General features: G+C 41.9%; 1 protein-coding gene across 2 annotated transcripts; it reads left to right on the top strand.

The window, feature by feature from the left end:
- The first annotated feature begins 4,364 nt into the window (after positions 1–4,364).
- On the top strand, positions 4,365–19,943 carry scinlb (scinderin like b). Of its 2 annotated transcripts, none has more exons than XM_085804271.1 (17): positions 4,365–4,449; positions 6,714–6,901; positions 8,417–8,571; positions 10,713–10,874; positions 11,891–12,040; positions 12,533–12,622; positions 12,956–13,088; positions 13,607–13,695; positions 13,793–14,008; positions 14,110–14,243; positions 14,389–14,479; positions 15,234–15,404; positions 15,506–15,680; positions 16,842–16,957; positions 17,071–17,148; positions 17,251–17,311; positions 19,046–19,943. In XM_085804271.1, exons 2-17 carry the CDS (start codon positions 6,721–6,723, stop codon positions 19,204–19,206), a joined length of 2,163 nt encoding a protein of 720 aa, XP_085660397.1. In that variant the 5' UTR covers positions 4,365–4,449; positions 6,714–6,720; the 3' UTR covers positions 19,207–19,943. The 2 variants fall into 2 exon arrangements, with proteins under 2 accessions (XP_085660397.1, XP_085660396.1); XM_085804270.1 differs by having other exon boundaries at positions 14,095–14,243.
- The last annotated feature ends 1,609 nt before the right edge of the window (positions 19,944–21,552 follow it).

The raw sequence follows: 21,552 nt of genomic DNA, 5'->3' as shown, positions 1-21,552 counted from the left end.
AGGAGAAATAACAAAGCCAGACCTGACAGTACTGTCACATGGAGTCATGCCAGGTACCAGACACAATGACCTGGTTGTTTTGGTACCTCACAGCTGACCAGCTAAAACAAAAGGATGGACACTCATCGTTCTCCATCTATGGCAGTAATTTTCAGGAAATGTGATCTACTTAGCTGCATTTATCCAGGAGCTCATACTCGTGGACGAACAGGTTATCTGCATCCATGCCCTTCCTTCATAGCACTGAAAGTGACAAATGTCATTTTATTTCAGTCACCAAGGAGCTGTGTTGTCCTCATCTGACGACCAATTTTCAATTTCAAAGGAATTCTAAATCGAAAGCAACTGGACTTGGTTATTTGTCTAGGAAGACATCCAAGAGGCTTCATCAGTCCAAGAGGCTTCATCGGTTCATGCTCGCATCTGACCAGGCTGGGACTGGACAAATGAGAATATCCACAGGCTTATTGCACAACCTTAAAAATGGTGTGGGAACATGAAAGGACCAGTCCCAGCCTGGTCAGATGCGAGCATGAACTGGTGAAGCTTCTTGGATGAGAGGTGAAACGTCTTCCTAGACAAATAACCAAGTCCAGTTGCTTTCGATTTAGAATTCCTTTGAGATACTATGACCTGGACAAATGAGAATATGCACAGGCCAACTTTGACGTTAATTTTTGTGAAATAAGTCTGTGCTCGTCTTTTGGGTGTGGCAGGAACCTTTACATTTTACTGGTCAGACAAGTTTTGCATGACGCGCCACAATCCAGAGGCCAATTCTCCTGAGGAGATGATGCCAAGATCTGCAGTCGTATCCAAAGCACAAACTGAGCAAATTGTCTTGAAGTTGAGTTTTCATGGAGTTGTGTTGTTTTCTTTTTATTCAGAGGGAGTGCTGTCTGAGTCAGTAAGATGGAAAACAACCACCAGGCTACTGGTTGTCATTGGTGAAAGGTCATTGTTATCTTCCCCTTCCAGTACTCCACAATCACCGAGCTGCAGCTCCCAGGATCTGACCTTTCTCTCAACAAACTGAACCTCCAGACATACGGGCGGGAGTGGGTGGGTTAGGTATCCTAGTGACCGGTTTTATGACAAGTAAAGGTTATAGACATTTGAAGCAGGCAGCTGATGTTGTTGCTCCTTAGTCACTGTCTCAGTTCCCACTCCGAATCATGTGCAACTTTCTTGACCCCTGTATCTTTATCAAGGGTCATGTTTTTACTGTGGACACTCTCAGAAACAAGGAGCAAGATAAGAGTCAGAGCCTGCTGGAGCCACACTTCTGTCTGACTACCATAAAAACACACTTGACATTGTTTAAAATGTGTGATAGTGGTCATCAGTTGTGACCACATGCTTTTGGTACTTCCCTGTCTTTTTGTATTTATTATTTTAAAACGAATAGGTGGAAATTCTATTAGAGATACGCTTATTCACTTTGTTGCTCATCATTAGATCTGAAAATATGAAGCTAACGTCAACAGCTGGTTAGCTTGGCACAATGACTGGAAACAGTGGGGAAACATCTGGCTCTGTTGGAAAACATCAATAACTGCCTGCTAGGGCCTCTGAAATAAAACTAAAGCTAACAAATTAGCTTGTCATATCGCATGTGTTTATTACACACCAAAGCTTTGTGGAATTGATTTTGAGAGCCAGCTCAACTCAGGAAGTTGAGCTGGCTCGTTTCCCCTTTGTTTCCAGTTTTGATGCTAAGATAATCTGTTTGTTTTATTTTTTTCACATTTCTATTTCATGGAGGGTCATGTTTCCACTTGGTTTTGGAGGAAGAAAGAATGCATAAAATAAGAACATAGTTATGTGTTTTACAACAACCATACAATGTTAGAGCTAACATGCTAAATGTTACTGATGCTCTCATCAAACTCATTCAAAACTTCTCTTTAAGTTTTGACAAAGTGCAACATTTTATCAGGTCATTTTCTGTTTCACTTTATTTCCTGACTTTTCACTGTGGGTACTTTTCTGCTTCGTCTCCCTCAGTGAGCTGAGCAGCTTTGGTACTGTAGCATCACCTCCCCTCGGTGTGTAAGCCTCTGATGATGAGAGTCTAATCCATCATGGGTTGGTTGCATTGTCACTGGGGATGTGCAGCAGTCAGCTGTCAGTGTGTGGCACAATGGGTCTGCAGCAGCCCAGCCATTCAGCCTGCACATCCTGTTTGATGATAAGACTCGCCCACCAACCCCCACCCACTCCCACTCAGAGACGTCCCAGTGTCCACAATTAGACACAGTTCACAGGGACGGTGCAGCAACCATACATGTGGAAGAAACAACAAAATCAGGGCTGTCTTATTTAAAAGAACGTATTTATTTACACATAGAAATCAATGGAGGAATATGAGTTGTGATCTCAGAGTGTCAGATCTTCACTTTGTTTCTTGTGTTTTGTTTTGCAGTGAGTAGAAGGAGTTCGTAACCGTAACTGATCAAAATCATACAAAGAGGAACAATTGTAATTCACATGTCGTGGAAAGGCCACAAAGCCTAGCATCTACCATCATAATATCAACTATGTATATTATTATATGTGTGTTTTTTGTTTTCTTTTTAATATAAACATTACAAGTATAATACAGAACCATATTGTTCCCACATTTTTAAATACTGAACAGACTTGAACAGAAAAGGAAAAGACAAAGTCAAACTGAAAAAAGATAAGTAACAAAAACACAGAAATTTGGCCATCCACTATATGTGTATTATTAACAGTGTTTCAGTATTTCATTTTTAAAATATCAATAATATTACAATAAGCATCACCATCAAGCATTTATCAACCCCCCAGCATCGTCGGTTCCGTCCACACTGTGTCGCAGATATTTCCTCTTTTCTCTGATCTACATGAGCTCCTTCACTCAAGTGTGATTTGACTCTGTTAGTTCCTGTGCTTTTCACACACACAAATTCACACAAATGAGGATGTGAGAATGTGTTTCTTTATGTAGTGATGACCAGCTGTTCTTCATCTACTGTGTTTCTATTGCACTCCATTCAGTGAGATTTAAACTGACACTTTATACTGATACAAGCTGCTCCACTTTGTCCTGCCTGTTGATATTAACTTGGGTAAAGTTGTTTTGTACAGTTGTGTTGGGAAACTTTACCAATGAAAGAACTTGAGTAATTTATCATCTCATCTTGCTTCCTGTTTGAGGTATCTACGAAAGCTTGTATTAGCAACAGTGATGAAACTGTTTTTTTGTTTTTAAATAGCAACTCTGTCATGTAGTTGCACCCATCAGATAAAAGCAGAAGTGTGCAACATTTGGCAAGAAGTTCACAAATTCTTCTCACACCAAGTCACAGAAGAAGAGCTTTTTAAGACAGAAGACGTGAGTCATCTGTGTATTCACTTAAATTCACTCACAGTCAAACCATTTTTAACCCAGGTCCAATTAAAGACCTATTGCAGCGTCAGGCTTTGTTTTGAAGCTCTTGTCTGCGTGTGGTTTGATTGTTATACATAAGGTATACAGACGGTGACGGTCTTTGTGTGCGACATACAGCACTGTAAATGGTTGGATAACATCCATTCATCGCCACAGAGGTGGGGGATTTGTCTGTGTACATAAACACTGACAGACAGAGTATGGTAAAGGCTGCAGGGCTACAGGTGCTCGACTTCTGGTTCAACTGGGCTCCAGTGTGTACAAAGAGCAGAGCTGGAGTAAATACAGTGTGTGTGTGTGTGTAATGAGGTAGTCCCAGCAGGCTAAGTCAATATTTTGCATCCTCTATTTATTTAATGGTTATTCGTGATGTGTAATGTCTGCAGTCCTAGTTTTTGAAGCTGGAAGGCTTTTTTTTTTGAATCTCTTAAAAACTGAAACTAGAGAAATCACTTTTCCGTGTTGACTCTCTCTTTCCATTTAGCCCAAATCCTGTTTTTGCTGCATTCCAGGAAATTAAAGGAAGGGAGACACCTTTTCCTCGCTGTTACTTTTCAGTCTGTCTCACTTTTCCTTCAAGCCAAAGTCAAACAGACCAGCTGTTGATTAAACTGCAACCCTGTCTTGATAAACTTTGTCCCTCCCACTTTGAACACTTCATAATCTGCACTGCAAATAAAAAAGGCTGGTGGAGTGGAGTGGCCGTTCTGACAACAGTGGAAAAGAAAAAACATTTTGTGTCCCTGAGCTCAACACGAGCTGCTGTGTAGCATCTACATCTTTTGCGGCCCGTGTCCACCAATCAGTGCTTCCTCTCACTCCTCCTCCTCCTCCTCAGAGCCGTGCAGGCTGAACACTCCCTCCTCCTCCTCCTCCTCCTCCTCCTCCTCCTCCCCCTCCTTCTCATCTACACATTAAAACATACAAAACTCTCCACGGTCCGTTCACTCCCACCTCCACAGCCTCCACCACCAGCGGTTCTGCTCCACTCCGTCTCCGTCTCTTCTCCTGCGTGTTTCCTCTCGCCAACTGTGAGTTCAGCAAGTCAACATGCATCCACCTTTTTGTGACTTTCCGGGCTTTAATATCTGTGGCAGCTTTTTTTTTTTTTTTTTCTTCTTAAAAGCGTGCAGGATTTCTTTACATCGAGGCTAAGTGTTGTTGCCGATGTGTAGTTGGGACTTTGATTGTAAAAGTTGTGAGTGATTTCATTTCCAGATGTGCAGAGTCTCGGTTCATTTCGCTTTTCTTTTTCTGAGTCGCTGACTGAGCTTCTCCGCAGCCAATGAATGGACGGGAAGTACCAGGGCTGGACGTTTAGGTTTATTATAGGAACAGACTGCATGCATTGTTTATTATATTTAGTGAAAAACAATATTCTCGTCTGTGGGTGAAACGTAAAAACTAGTTAGAAATGTAGGAAGTTGTAAAGTTGGAGTTTGGAGGTTATGTAATACAAAAAAAAAAGAAAAAAAAAAAGTCTGCCTAGAGAGTTGGCAGTGGGTAATAGTACTAATGGGGGAAAAAACAACTATGAATGGATCCTGGAATCTGCTCTGCTTTTTAAATTTTTTTTTTTTTATCATAGACAGACTCACCTCTCAGATTAAATAAACACAGGAAGTCTCCAGCAGCAGCAGCAGATTACATGCAGTCTCTTCATTAGAGATGCTCTTCCCAGCAGACATCTCTTCTCTTGTCTGCACTGATCCCCACAGACCTGCAGTATTATGCTCATGTCAGTGTTATTACCGGTGCAGCTGCTTCCAGACACTTACTGTCCAGAGGAAGAAGTGGTCTCTGCAGCACTTGCCTGTGATGCAGTATTTATTGATCAGCCTGTTACAGGAAGTCCACTGGGTGTTTTCTTCTCACTGCACTGAAACATGAGCTACATTTAACTCCTGTCTGAACAAACTCCACTGTAATAATAATAATAATATTCTGTCAGGCGGTGGTGATGATGTGTGACTGTTTGTTTTATCTCTGCATGGTGTATCGGGTATAATCTAACTTTTCAACATCCACCTTTAGATAATACACCTTGCACAAATAAGCAGGTGCAGGGTGCAGTTAAAGTGGATCACAGGGTAAAGTATACAGAACAGTGCTCTTGAAGCTCTGGTGTATTACGGTAGTGAGGAAGTGGACGTTCTGTGAGCACGGTCGACGTCAGCCTCACTGCAGCAATAATCCTGCTGCTGCCGCCGCCGCCTTGTAATCTGGCTCTTGTGTAAGCGGGGGAAACAGTAATCTGTATAATCTGGCAGACCTCTCTCATCATGATGTAAAGACGTTTTCTTGAGCAAACTTCCTGTAGCTCTGGATGTAAGGTCTTGTGAGACCAAAGAGTTTTGACTGCAGAGTAGTTTTTACATTCGATTTGTTAATTAGAACACACCCCTCATGTACAGTACTCAAACTTTATTTTCACTTCATGGGAGCTATAAATATTTATTAGTTAGGTGAGAGTTAGATCATGCATGTTGCCCCATGTTGATACCTAACTGTAAGGTGATAAAGTTGGCACAGGTATCAAGTTATGACTAAATAACAACTGATAATGGTGCAAAGTTCCCTCTGCGGTCTGGTTTCACTTGTGAAAAACACATTCACTTCACACACGTTTACTATTTTTTGACACCTATGTGACAATTTATACATTTTTATGGACTTTGGTGTGCTGATTCAAGAGGTCAAGGGTCAACGCTGTTTAAAAATGAAAGCATCTCCAAATTTTTCATAAAAATCAACCCTGGTTTTGACTTTTGAGATGATACAATGGGGTTTTACTAGCCAAAGCAGCAGATGTACTTTACCATTAACCTATAATTTACTCCCCCAGATTATGTGAAAACTTCAAAGTCAGCATGTAATTAATGTATTGAAGTCAGCACAGTGGTTCATGCATAGTAATAATCAACAGATGTGACAGCAGCAGTGAGTTACTGGAAGTTTGAAAACTAGTTTGTCTGTTTAGCACCTTATATGGTAAGCACTAAGCAGTAAACATGTTTACCTCATGTCAAGATGACAGCTATTATTAACAAAAATTTAGTTTCTCTCAGCTCTTAACCACAACTATTCAAGCACCTGCTTCTCAGGTACCCACAGATGACATGACCCAATATTCGTGCTGCAAAACAGCTTCCTCCTTCGTATGTTTCGCTTGGGTTAAGCATTACGACATTAAAACCACTCCCTGTGGTTTCATGTTGTGTGTCCTGTGACCCCCCACTGTTTAGAAGCATCTCCATATTTCTGACCTGTCATCTCCTCTCTCTCTCTCTTTCAGAGCCATCATGGTTTCCCATAAGGAGTTTGTGGGTGCAGGGAAGACGCCGGGGCTGCAGGTGTGGCGTATCGAGAACATGGACCTGAAGCCGGTTCCCAAGACCCTGCACGGCAGCTTTTACTCCGGGGACGCCTACCTGCTGCTCTTCACCACCTCAGCACCTTCATACAACATTCACATGTGGCTCGGTAAGGCACGACGAGGCACACGTCAGGGTCATGTGGGGACATGGTAGACTCCCAACACACTCAACACACTTTTGACTTGTTTAGGACGCTTGTCTTACCTGATGAAATGTATGTTTTCATCGCTGTTTTCAAAACAGGAACAGGTCTTACATTTTGTTTTTGAGAAATCATGAACAACCCATTTGGGAGCGGAAGCGATTTAACTGCAGGATATTCCCCAATTCTATTGTTGTTTTTCCCCCAGGTTTTTTATGGAGGGGGTTATTGCTTGACACTTGTCCTTGTGTGGTTTCATCAGTTTTTCTCTTATGTTATGTGTTACAGTTTTGTGAAGTTCATGTTTGGTTTATCTTATATGTGAGCTCACCAAAGGAAATTCCTATTTTTATGTGCTTATAAACTATTGGCTGCTGAAGTGGTGAACAATTATCTCCTCTAAAGCTGGTATGCATACAGCACATGCGCTTTAATACTTAGACCCACACAGACACACTAAGACTAGAGAAGTGAAACTTCCTGTGGTCTTTGAAGTAACAGGAGATCAGATGATGCATCTGATCTCAGAGCTTAAACATCCTCCAATGAATGAGTCGCAGAATTTTTTTTCTAAAAGTCACACCAGTTTGCGAAATTCCTCTCCTCACGTGTCCCTTAGTCCAGGCATGAACAGAGCACACAGACATTTAACTTTGAGTACTTAAAATAAACTGAAGGCAAAATCCTTTTCTCATGCCCTGTAACTTTTCAGTTACATAACTAAATCAGAGGCCTAAACTAAACCGCGGCATGACTCACACATGGAATACCTCTGTAGGCCACAGCGAACAGGCACTGGTCCCTGCATGTTTGTGCTCTTCCCTGCCAGCGTTTTCCTGTGCCAGAACACACACACACACACACACACACACACACACACACACACACTCACACGCACAGGCTTTTAGTTCTTTGCTCCCACTGCAGCCATCTGGAAGAAGTTAGACTAGAAATAACATGCAAGAATAATTAATCCCTCTGTCTGAGATCCACGTTAGTCATGTAAAGTTATGGCATAGTTTAATCCACGTTGTGTGCCTTCTGACAGTAATAGCAGGATTCAAAGATCCTCTGTAGATGTGGTTTGATCCGATTCAAAGGCTCCGCTCCCGACTCAGAGGTCTCTTAGGGTCACAGCAGAATCTAAAGTTTTCTCCATTAATGTAAAGAGACTTAATGTGTTTGTGTGAAACTTGATCAAACATCGATGTGAAGGGGCGTCGCGTGGCATAGTGGTTAGAGCGGGCGCCCCATGTATAGAGGCACAGTCCTCGCTGCGGTCGGCCCCGGTTCGAGTCCCGCGTCGGGCGCCATTTGCTGCATGTCATCCCCCCTCTCTCTGCCTCCCCATTTCCTGTCTGTCTCAACTGTACTATCTATAAAGGCATAAAAGCCCAAAAATATACTTTAAAAAAAACATCGATGTGAAGCACTTGACAGAAACAAGCTACTTGAGCGCAGATAATCTCGTCTCTGCAGGGGACGAGTGTTCACAGGATGAAAGTGGATCAGCGGCCATCTTTGCCACACAGCTGGATGACTTCCTGGGTGGTGGGCCGGTGCAGTTCAGGGAGGTGCAGAACCACGAATCCAACACCTTCCTGGGGTACTTCAAGTCAGGCATCAAGTATCAGGTGAGCAGCTTTGCATTAATGGTGTCACTATCAATGATATTCTCAACATTAGGGTTGCCCCCACAAGGGGTCACAAGATAAATCAGGGGGGTTGCAGGTTGATTCTGATGTAGACAATAAGAAAACAACAACTAAAGAAAAAAGTGTATATAGTGCTAATTAGCTGATATTAGCATTCTAACACGCTAAACTTAGATAATGAGCAAGGTTAAAGGTGTACAGAAATGGCCGTTTGTCGCGCCGAGTTTCCACGAGTTACCGCATGAGTTTACCCGAGTAAGGAAAACAAATCTGATTGGTCGTTATCGAGCAGGCGGGATATTCAAAGCTCGGGGCGAGACAGAGCTCGGTGTGTGTGTGTTGTCTCAGATGTTTGATTGACGGATGACGGATCCAATATGAGTGGCTGATGAAACGTGAGCAGGCTGACGTATAATTCGTGTGCCTGCATTATCCACTGCAAAAAAAAAAATTCCACACTTTCATCCCGGATTTAATCAAAGATAGAATTTTGCACAAAGTTTGGCCTACATCGTCTGAAAGATGAGTTATTACACTAGTGTTAGGACCCACAGTGGGCTCAAATTCAGTTTTCTTTTCTGTACAGCTTTAACGTTATGCCTGCTAAACATGAGCATGTTGGCACCGTCGTGGTGCACATGTTAGCATAGCAGTGCTGACGGTAACGTTTACTGCTGTGCCTAATTGCAACCACACAAAGCCACTGGCAACAGACTGTAGACTCCTGGTCTGGTTTTGAAACACTCGCAGTATTGTGTCTCCAAAGGAAAATCGCTTTCTGAACGAACAGATCATATTAGATAATGACTGCATGGATAAGGAGTGACGCATTTCTTTCAGCATTTACAGTGATTAAATTTGTGATGTCTAAAAACATAGAAAAGGGAGAAGAATCTGTTTCAGAAGCTTCTTTGACCTAAATATATCAACAGGGTTTAATTATTGTCAGAGTCCCGTGAACTTCGACATGCAGTTAAGCTGATGAGTCTGAAGTTCAGAGAGAAGACACAACATTCCCCCTTTTGCTATTTACATCCAAGGGTGTGTCTGGCTCACTGGCTTAGACCGTAACCAAGTCAACCGGCCTGTGCAAAAGGAAGACGTTTGAAAAGACACAAGCGAAGCCACTTTTACCAGGCGTCTGTTTCTCATTTCCATGAATACCATCCAAACCCCCTCCTGGCTTTAGTTAGGTGTAATTAACCCAGCGACTTGTTTACTACTTTTGGAGAGTTGAGGATGGAAACTCTGCAGTGCACATGTGCAGAAAGCCAGTCCACACGCACACGCTTCAGAAAATCTGAAAAACAGTGAGGAACAGAACTAAACCTCATTATCTCTTCATAGTTTTGGTAACTCCACTTTTGGGAAACAATACTTCCATTAGAATAAACAGTGCCGGCATTGTTGCCATGGAAAATTTTACTGCTTCTTTCTTGAGGGAAAAAACAAAAAACATGAATGTGGTTTCCATTGAGGTCTGTATAGTCACTATGCAAACAAGACTCTGCTTTTGTGGGTAAATGTAAAACCCTCAAAGGCCATTTTAAGAAATAGGAGGCCCCCTCTTGGTTTTTGTTCTCATGACATTTGCTTTATTTTCTACTTGTTGAACGCTCGCCAAACATGTCTAGCTTTTGTCTAGCAGAGAGTGTGTCTGTTGCTCTCTTGCAGATTTAATTTGCATTTCTTGTAAATACCTGTTTTGTTTAATGGCTTCACCAAGGACGGCACATTACGAGACAATCCAGCCTCCCAGGTACATGATCCTTCTTCTGTCCAGAAGCAGGCATCATGTTAGTTTCATTTCATCCATTTGATAAGGTTTATTGGTTCCATGGCTGTGATTTACTGTCAGCTAATCTCATTATTTGGCACTAGTATAGAGCCTTTTGTCCTTTGAAGTTTTACGGTTTTGTGTAAAACTCATTTCACCCTCACCATGCTGCAAACGCTGTGTCTCATGACATCATCTGACTCCATACATCCTGCCTTAAACCTGCATTTGTGAGCCGAAACAGTGGCACATGCTGTTACATTTCCTCCCTGAACTGTCCTCATACACACTGTGAATGAAGCCGGAAAGTCTGCATGACCTGAATTGTTTTTCTTTGTCGCAGAAAGGGGGTGTGGCCTCAGGTTTTCAGCATGTGGTGACCAATGACATGAACGTCAAGCGCCTCCTGCATGTCAAGGGCCGGAGAGCCATCAGGGCGACAGAAGTGGATCTGGCCTGGAGCAGCTTCAACAAGGGCGACTGCTTCATCATCGACCTGGGGAAGGTGAGATCTGTTAAATACATAGTTTGTGGCTGGGTGTTTGCTTCTGTCAAACTCACTTTTCCACATTAACAAAGGGGTGGGAGAAAAAATCGATTTACATAGCTAAGTATCGCAATATTTTTTTGGACGATTTTTAAATCAATTATTTTTTTCAAATTTTTTTTTTTAAATTATTATTATTATTGTTATTTTTTTTTATATATTGTGCAATGTGCATTTGTTTGCCTTTTTTACATACAGAGAGTCCAGGTTTTGAAAAGGGTTTAAGTTCACTTTATAATGGAGTATGTTAGCCTAATTTATAGGCTCCTACAGTATTTGTGTGTGCAGATAAATGTTAAAATGTAGCAGTTTACCTCATTTAGTCAGAAAGGTTTCAGAAGCCTGTTTTTTCTATACTCTGTATAGAAATAGCCTGTTTTTTCTATATTATTTTTGCCTCTTTTATGCAGTCCAGGCGTTGGAAAAGAGATATTGCTGCTGAATAAATCTTAAAAACGGACTTACATGTGATGGTTCCTGGAATAGTCTGTAGAAAATCATAATCATTCAACTGTTTCACTGGTGTTAAAAATGCAGACTAAAAATCGCGAAAATCTGCAATATCGTAGAATTGCAATTTAAATTGAATCGGCATCCAAAAAATCGTAGCAGAATCAAATCGGGAGAAAAGCATATCGTCCCAGCCCTATTAACAAACCTCATAGCCTATGCACTATGCTGTCATTTATATATTTGACATACTTTTAATTTGCATACACATGAAGGATTCGCTGTGAGTGAAGTATCATGTATTCCAGCATTACACTTTGTGATTTTAACCTCATGGTTACTCATTTGATTGTTTGGCTGCGCTGTAATTTTTTTTGCAACATTTCTGACATGGTAGTTTGGAATTGAATTGAATTCTGGGATTTGAAGTGTTAGACAGTAGTTGCTGTACCACCACCAACCACAGTTGTCACCAAATCCTCCAGGACTAAAGCACTGGACCATCTCTTTCCCTCTCCCTGCAGGACGTCTATCAGTGGTGTGGCAGTGAGTGTAACCGTTTCGAGAGGCTGAAGGCCTCCGGGGTCGCCATCGACATCAGAGACAATGAGAGGAACGGCAGAGCCAAACTGCACATGGTGGAGGAGGGGGAGGAGACAGCAGCAATCACAGAGGTAACACACAATCACACACACACACACACACACACACACACACACACACACACACACACACTCACAAGCCCTTAACCCAGTGCGTTTTACACCCCTGAGGTGGTCGAATCTATAAGTGTCATTGATGCATTTCATGGCCAGTGAGTTGGTCAGCGTGGGAACGAGTGGTCACAATTGTGTCCTTTGTAAGGCGCTGTACATGTGCCAACTCTGTGCCAACTGAGGCTGCTTTGTAAACACGTTCTTTACAATGACAGAGGGGGGTGAACTGCAGAGAGGAGGCCTAATGAAGAGTGAGAGGAAGGGAGGGTGGTTTGGATTCATTTATAATCAGATAAAAGCTCTACAATACAGTCATCAGAACAAATCACAGCTAAGGCTTTCCCCTTTATCAGTGACAAAAGACACGTCTTTATGATTTGAAGCACAGGTAATATTTATGAGAAAAAGATGAACACAATAGTTAACTCCTCTGTTGTGGCTGTTGTGTAGGCTCTGGGGCCCAAAACCACCATTGCCCCCAGCACTCCTGATGACGACAGGGTGGACACCTCCAACAGGAAGAAGGGTGCCCTCTACATGGTGAGTAACACAAGTGCTGCATTTTGTAATTCAAATAGAGATAGTTACCAAACTCTAATAGAGCCAACACAAAGGTTTAATGAGTTGTGAACATACTCATAGATTTGAATTACGAGACAATTTATGAAACACTGATAATTATTTTCAAAGACTGCATCTATACCCTGGAGTTCAGTTACAAACAAACAAACAAAACACTATGTTTTTACACACTATGAGTCTTATGTGTATCTCATGTGATTTCAGTCTGTACCTTTACATCCCAAATGCATTTACTGTAGAAAATTAAAAGTAAGCCGAGCTGGCAGCTGATGATGTTCCTCTGATTTGTAGATCTCTGATGCATCTGGCTCGATGACGGTGTCGTCTGTGGCTCCATCCAGTCCCTTCAAGCAGGCCATGTTGTCTCCTGAGGAGTGTTACATCCTGGACAACGGGGTGGACAGGAACATCTTTGTATGGAAAGGTGCCGACAGCATCATAGACTCAGTAACACGCCAGAAAATGGCGTCAAACGAACACAGAACACAAGCTGTTAGTTTTCTCCCCGTGTCCTTACAGCTATTTTTTCCTTCCACAAATTAGGAAGAGTTTATGTGGAAAATGTGTGTCCACAACTAGCCGTGCCTCCAAGCTAAATACAAGGAAAACAGCTGTTCTGTCCCCGATTCGGTCCGATATTTTAAAATTCTGGCTGAATACTGTTGTATTAGCTTATACACAATTTACTGGTAATCATTAGCTGGTACGACCAACTCTACAGTAATTATTGTCTGTGTTGAGACTTGTCTGATAAGTTTTTGAGCCTCCCGGAGGAGATGGAGCCTGTGCAGTTAATAATGCCGGTATAAACCTGCCCAGACAAATGCCTTTTAATATTTAATATGTACTGTATAAGGTAGTATATGATATAGTATCTCTCTCAAGTCAAATCAATGTTATGTTGTATTTCTCATCACATCCTCCTCGTTTGGCTTGAACCAGGCCCCAAGGCCAACATGTCAGAGCGAAAGGCAGCCATGGCAGCAGGTCAGAAGTTCATCAAAGACAAAGGATACTCCAATAAGACACAGGTAAAGCTGATGTGTACTTACTAACTCAAATATTGTGACAAAAAATACACACACTTGGAAAAAGTCCATCAAGCTGAAACTCCTGTCCCTCTTGCAGCTCCAGGTTCTCCCTGCAGGAGCGGAGACGACTCTGTTTAAGCAGTTCTTCAGCGACTGGCGGGACAGGGACGAGACGACGGGCCCCAGCAAGGCCTACGCCATCGGCCGGATCGCCAAAGTGGAACAGGTGCCGTTCGACGCCTCCACCCTGCACTCCAACAAAGTCATGGCAGCTCAGCACGGCATGGTGGACGACGGCAAAGGCAAAGTCCAGGTACGTGCATGTTCAAAACAAGCGGGGAGGACACATGACAAAGGCAGCTTAATGTGGTGGTGGTTTGTTGTGTAAAATGGATGTAGTCGTCTCGCTTTCAGATCTGGAGGGTGGAGAATGGTGAAAAGGTGGCTGTGGATCCTTCCTCCTACGGTCACTTCTATGGCGGAGACTGTTACCTCATCCTCTACAGCTACAGACAGGGAGGGCGGGAGCAGCACATCATATACACCTGGTGGGTCGAAAGAAAACATTTCCACAAACATGAACGTCTCATACAGCATGAGAGTGTGTTCACACATAACCCCACCACACCCAGTCTACACCAGTGAAAAACACTCTTCCAGGAAAATAACCCGGACTGTGTGTGTGTGTGTCAGGCAGGGGCTGAAGTGCACACAGGACGAACTGGCAGCTTCAGCGTTCCTCACTGTGAAGCTGGATGACTCAATGGGAGGATCCCCAGTTCAGGTTAGCTCTACGTGACAACACGCTGCTTTACCTTTTTATTATTAAAACAAGTCCATTCAGTCCCATCTTGGTTTGAATATGATGAGATGATTAGATCATCTAGTGTCAGCGGGAACAATTACTCAGTTATTCTAGGAGTTTCTCTTCCTGGAAGCAGATTTTAATATACAACGGTGAGTTCTCTAAATTTGTGTAGGGGATTTTGGAAGTTGCAGTTTAAGTATCAAAACTGAGAACTAATCTGAATATTACATTACAACAAATGATATTCAGTGGTGAAGTGGTGATGAAGGTCCATCCCCACAAATCTCTTGTTATGGATAATCTAGTACAACTGATCACAACCAAAGATCTGAGAAGTAACTTCACTTCTTTGCTGTGAAAAACAAACAACCGTGGATGACCAGCAGAGGGCAGTGCTGCTGTAATTTTTGTTGTTCAACTCAACTCAAACTGCAACACTCGCTGCACAAGATGACAACCCAATCTTTCTGGCCATAATAGAGTTGTTTGGGTCAAAGTTCAACATTTTTGATACATTAAACTGCATTAATGTCATAAAGATGAGCTGTAAAGCAGATGTAGGTATGCTAATAGATCATTAAGAAATTAATTGTAGGCAATTGGCAGGAGTTTTCTAAAATGTACAGACACATTCAGCAATAGTCTGATTATCTGATCTTATCATTTTATGTAGTTGTGTAAAACATTGAAGTAGACTAGTGGTGACGTTTCTTAATGGCTTTGTCCACAGGTGAGAGTGACTCAGGGTCAGGAGCCTCCACATCTGATGAGCCTGTTCCAGGGCAAACCCATGATCATCCACAGCGGAGGAACGTCACGCAAAGGTGGACAGTCTCAGGCCGGCAGCACTCGCCTCTTCCACATCCGACAGAGCACTTCCCGTGCTACCCGGGCTGTCGAGGTGAGCTGTACCTACACCCCCCCCCCCCCCCCTCCGAGTTCTTGATGTAGAAATGTCTTATTGTCGCCCATTTCTCACCAATCCTGCATGTGTTTCCTCAGGCCGAGGCCACCGCGTCCAATCTGAACACCAATGATACGTTCGTGCTGAAAACCCCAAGCGCTGTGTTTGTGTGGCGGGGGGTGGGGGCCAGTGATGAGGAAATGGAGGCAGCCAAACATGTGGTGGGCTTCCTGGGTGGAAGTCCCACCAATGTGTCAGAGGGCAAGGAGCCAGGTGGGTGTCCAATACACAACAACAGAAAGGACAAATTATTATGTATTACTGTGGGTAATGGGGGCGGGACTAGATAAGCTTTTGCTTCTCCCGCTTTCCCTTTCGGCCATGTGTATTGTATTATTTGAACTAAGATGAAGTGTGATGATGGTGATTTAAATTGACATGCCCGAAATAAACAAATTGATTGATTGATTGATTATCTTAGCAAGATTGTAACTCCATACACGTGCACCAATGAAACGAGTCTCAGATTAACTTTATTGTGAAGGGAGTATGCAACACCTACATATATGTATATGAGTGAGCATTATCCTCATTAGCCATTAAGGGGACATATTATGGAAATAACACTTTTTGAAGGCTCTTTAATATATATTTGGGTGTTTGTCTTGCCTTCTGGCCCTCAAAATGTGAGAACTGACAAAAAAAAAACTGTAATAAGCCCCCCTAAGTTAAAATCCATGTGGTTTTATGAGTTGTTCCCTCAGTTGTCTGACAATGATGTCATTAGTTTTCGAATTTGCATAATACCACCCCTACCTGGGACCGGTAGAAGGGGCGGGGCAAACAGTGGTTCATTTGCATTTAAAGGAATAGGCACTGAAACCAGCCGTTCTGAACAAGGCTGTTTTAAAGAGGATGAAAAGAGAGCTGTGATGTTTGATCCTTGGCATAATTTTTGACCGAAGCATGTCACAGACATGTCTTTAAGACACCTGGGAACTATTTTAATTTGTGGGAAAGGGGCATAATATGTCTCCTTTAAGGGTGTGCAGCATTTTGAAGCCAGTTATGTAAATTAGCTCTATGAAATCACTGGACCTAATTGTGACATGATTTTGAGCATTAAAAACTGTTCAGCTTTGTTTTGTTGTTTAAATAGTACAGACTGTCAGCCATTACTGCTACACAGTCCTGTCATGTCGCTACATGTCGTGTCTTGCCGTGCTGCTCTAGCTCTTCTAACCAGTTACAATGACTGGGCTGATCAGATATAACTGGTATATTTCTGGTCTGGTTTAGCTCAGACTTGAAAAGATGATGCAAATTGTTGCTGATTGGCCCAAAGAGGATGTGATTTACTTCCTCTTGAAACAAAACACCAAATATGGGGCAAATTACTTGGAGCTGATTGCTGTTGTTTTTGTTCCCTCCCAGCTGAATTCTGGTCTGCTCTTGGTGGCAAGAAGGAATACCAGACGTCCAAGAGTCTGCAGAACATGATCAAACCCCCACGTCTGTTCGGCTGCTCCAACAAAACTGGAAGACTCATTGTAGGTCACACAGTGAAATGATCACCAGGGTTTACATGTACAGTCATTTAATACTGTGCAATACAAATAGTGACATTCAAACACCCACAAAGGTTTCTCCTGTGCTCTCTCAGGTTGAAGAAGTACCAGGAGACTTCACACAGTCCGATCTGGCCACTGATGATGTCATGATCCTGGATACCTGGGACCAGGTAAGATGAGTTCCCGGTTTTGATTTTTATGAGCTGCTCATAACAGCCTTTGTAGATGTCGAAGGTGTTAATGACTGTGGGTATTGTCTCTCCTCCCTGTAGATCTTCCTTTGGGTCGGCAACGAGGCCAACGCAGAGGAGAGGACGGGAGCTCCCAAAATAGGTTAGTTGCACTTAAGGAAGAAATGTGTCACTCAGATTATATTATCTCTCGCTTCAGATTATTTCTGACTAGCCAAATATTACTGATTCATATAACAGGAAACATTTTGTATATTAGTATTAGAATTAGGTTAGTGTGAGTATTAGAGTATTGTAGGTCCAAAGCATTACACAAATTCAATTCACAATAAAAATGGTATTTATTTAGAATCAGGGTTAAACGTTGCTATTTGCTACTCTACTGTCATTATTGGTACTACATTAAGATATAGTACCACAGTCTTTAATAACAATACGAAAGGATTTTAGTAAATAGGATGTAATTTTATATGTATTTAAAAAATGTGTGGCGAAAATGTTAATTGCAGGTTTATTCAAATCAGATTTTAATGTGGTAAGCTACTATTCAGGATGCTACTGTGGGACTGATGTCTAAATACAAGTAAAGGAGTAGTTCGAAACTAAGCTTTCAGGACAGTTTGCCATCTTGAATTATGATACAGTAATTACAATTGACACATTATTCCAGGTGGCCACCTCAGGTTTTGACACCTTGATGATGTTAATCACACAGAGTCAAGTACACAGTTCTCTATTAATGAGCAACATAAAGGAAATAAAGCATCATATTTAGGTCTTCTATGCTCACTGTGCATATTATGACTGTATGTATGGAACATTAACATTAAATATTTTTTATGATGCTTTGTGTTAAACATAGTTCCTTGCTCTGAAGTCAATTTGTAGGGCTGTATTAATATGTTAGGTTTTCAGTGAGTGAATATTCGGCTATGACATTTCAAAGCTGCATTAATCAATATTTTCATATTAACAATGGAGGAAAAAAAAAAACTTAAATAAGAAAGGTAAACCAATGATTGTGTGTAAAGATGGACAGCACATCTCCACTTCCTCCTGCTGTACAAAAGTGAAGGTGAAACATCTCTGATACAAGTGCTGCCATGTTGTGCTGGTGATGTCATTTGTGCAGAAGAGATTTGGAGGTGGAGCCGCAGTATTACGGTCCGGCCCAAACACGTCATTTGACAACATTTGACTCAGTCATGGTGTCCCTTATTATAAGATCAAGTAAAAAACAAACTTTGAAAAGAAAAATTGAGAAAGATTAACACTTGAACATACATCAGCATGATATGAAGTATCCAAAACAACGAAGGCCATCTTTGGGAAAAAATGTATTTGATGTGAACTTAAATCAGTTTTTGCCCATGTCCTCACCAACATGGAGGTGTCCAAGGCTCATGGCCTAAACTGAAACCAGCCACCAGAGGGAGATGTTAATGTTTTGGTTTCACTGGGGGGAACTGTCAATGCAGAGAGCTCTCACATGACTGTGCAGTCCCCCTCTGAGCTTTTTAACCTTTTGGGGCTTAATGTTTTGGTTTTTACACCCTATAACTTTGCCTATATGAGTCCTTCTCACCATTCCCATCAATTCTTAAACTCAGCAGCTGAAGTAAGCAATACTGACCTGACCAGCAGCAAACAACAGACGGACACCAGCCATGAATAGCTGTTGAAAATAGTGGTGCATTTAGCAGCAAGAGTCAATACATTTCAGGAAATCAGGAGTTTTGTATGGTGGTAATATGCCACAGATTTTCTCACAACCTAGTGGGCAAAAAGTTGATTAGTGTTAACATTTCTTCTGTTGTTTTTGCATAATTATGATGTCAGATATGTGTTCTCACTTTGTCTGTCTCTCCACTTACAGCAAAAGAGTATGTGGACTCAGACCCATCTGGTCGCAGAGGACTTCCCATCACCACCATCAAACAGGGAGCAGAGCCTCCGACTTTCACTGGCTGGTTTCAGGCTTGGGATGCTAAGATGTGGGAGACAGATCCATTGGACAGAATCCGTGCCCGTTTCTGAATGCAAAACCCCAGGCTCTTCCCCCCAGTCTGACTTTTTTTTTTTTTTTTTTTTAACCTATCGAGCACTTCCTGTTGCTTCTTTGTTTATCTTACCTCCAATCCCTAAGTGCCAAAACCAATGTCATCACTGTCATCAGGTTGAATGGCTGCCTCAATGCCTTGGTCTCAGTGCAGTGCACTAGACTTCATAAACTGGGATGCATCCCATCAGGAGACAAATGACTTCCTCTTGTAACATTATCCTTAACTGATAGAAGTGGGTTTGTTGTCTGTTCACATCCAAAAGCTTGTTATCTTTACATGTTCGGCAAATACCCACAGTTGCTCTAACATGAATAGGAAATAAGAAAGGAGGCCATTTTTGACAACTGGATTTATTCCCTGTTTCTCTCTGCTTTCTTTCACTGCAGTGCACTTGTGTTCATCAGACACCATTGTTCCTTTTCTATCCGTCTTGACAGTCTGTTTTTCCATAGTGAACTAGTGTTTGATAGAAACTGTTTACTTTATTGCTGCACTGTGTCTACATGTGTTGTGTTTATCATTGGTAGTGGGATGTTGCACACTCATAAGAAGTTGCATGCTGCATTTAAAAAAAAAAATCATATTATGTGCTTGTGAATTGTAAAAGCCGTACAGTGGTGTGTGCACAAAATGTCAGTTGTGTCTTCTCTTTGTTTAATGACCCTGAAATGCTCTTGAGTATGGCTTTTAAATAAAACCCAGGATTTCAAAGCTGTTTTCTTTATTTGAACATTTTCAAGTCTGGTGGTTAGGTTTATCCTAAACATGCACTAGGACTCATTCGCCAACAGCATTTTTAATTTGAATCAAAGCACCAGAAGGTTTATGCTGAAGGTTTCTCTCCTCTGTCTCTCAGGAGGAGAGAATGGGATCTTGTTGCAGCTCACAGCATCTGTCTAAGTCGGAGGAAGACATGAAAGCTCAGCTCACAGCTGCGCCGTCCTTCAGGATGTGCCGCCACACGTTTTCGTGGAGAAAAAAACAGCAGCCAGCATGACAAATTCTGTATAACTGAGAGATACAGAGCATTGTGTATTGTGCAGATACATCTATGCATGAATGGAAGGGAAGTAGGTTACAATCTATACTATGAGTGAATGAAAAAAAAAATACTTTCTTTAAGTCATTTTAAAAGATGTGCTACATGTGGTAGACGTTTGCTTGACCTAAAAGAGTAGCTTATCCTGAACACCATACTTGAACGTGGTTTTTGAGTCCACAAACCACCAAAGGTCCTGGTCCTAGTGAATTATTCTGGACACTGCGATGGCGACAGGAGGAGCCGGTGTGCTGCTGGACTCACAGGGTCACTAGATAATTGAACTCCAAGGAGCTTCAGATAACTGGGTTTAATTCAGTTTGGTGGGTCTTCTTTGTCACTCTGTGTGTGTGTTTTTATTTTATTTTAACTTGGCTTACACACTTCCTCTTGAAAATAGACCGTGTTTGGTTTTACAACTGTGGACTGTGTACCCCAAAGGGTGTGTAATCTGTCTGTTGGTGGTGTCTGCCCTTAAGCTCTCTGCTATGAGTACACAGATATGATTAGATAGACAGATAAGTTAAGGGGTTCTTCTTCTTTAAGTGCTGCTGACTTTTATAGTCTTCATCTAGTTGCAGTTTGCATACTTTTTGGAAAGTGGACAAAATGACAAACTATCAAATCTCTAAATTTACTCGTCAGCATCTGCATGCTCAGGCACATAAACATGTCATTAGTCATTAGCTGATTCTGGAAAGTCCAAGCATTTTCTCTCTTCCATGATTCACTACTTCCCACAATCCCCCTCAACAGTGATAAAGGAACTGTAGTACCAGTTCCTTTTGCATTAGTGCTGAAACTAATGTTCGTTGTTTTCCTTGAATATTTTGGTCATTAAATATTTTCGGTCCTGATGAAGGTCGATAGACTGGAACGTTGTTGACCCAATAAACAGAGCTTTGATATGAGTACGGGAGTAAGATGTGATTTTGCAGTTATTTGTCTGGGGATCTGCTCCCAGCACCAGCCTTTTCAGGAGAATGTACATGTTTTGTAGATAAATATTATGAAATATCTTGGAAGGAAAAACTCCAGAAAATGTGCCCATCACATTGAGTTATAGTGACATATTAAAAATGCTGGTTTAACTAAACAGTCCAAAGCACACAAACTTCACGAACTTCGTCATATTTGACAAGAAGAACAATATGTCAACTTTGGGGAAACTTTAACCAACTGTCATTGTTTCAACAATGCATGAAGTGATTAATCAACAAATAGTTCCAACTCTGCTTTGCTTCTCCATGACTCTGATTCATAGTGCTGCAGTTCAGTTTG

This window comes from Trachurus japonicus, chromosome 17, assembly GCF_045865225.1.
Source record: "Trachurus japonicus isolate A0001 chromosome 17, Traja_1.0".
Lineage (NCBI taxonomy): Eukaryota > Metazoa > Chordata > Actinopteri > Carangiformes > Carangidae > Trachurus > Trachurus japonicus.
The sequence above is the reverse complement of the archived record's forward strand: the minus strand, read 5'-3'. Positions and strand labels throughout refer to the sequence as shown.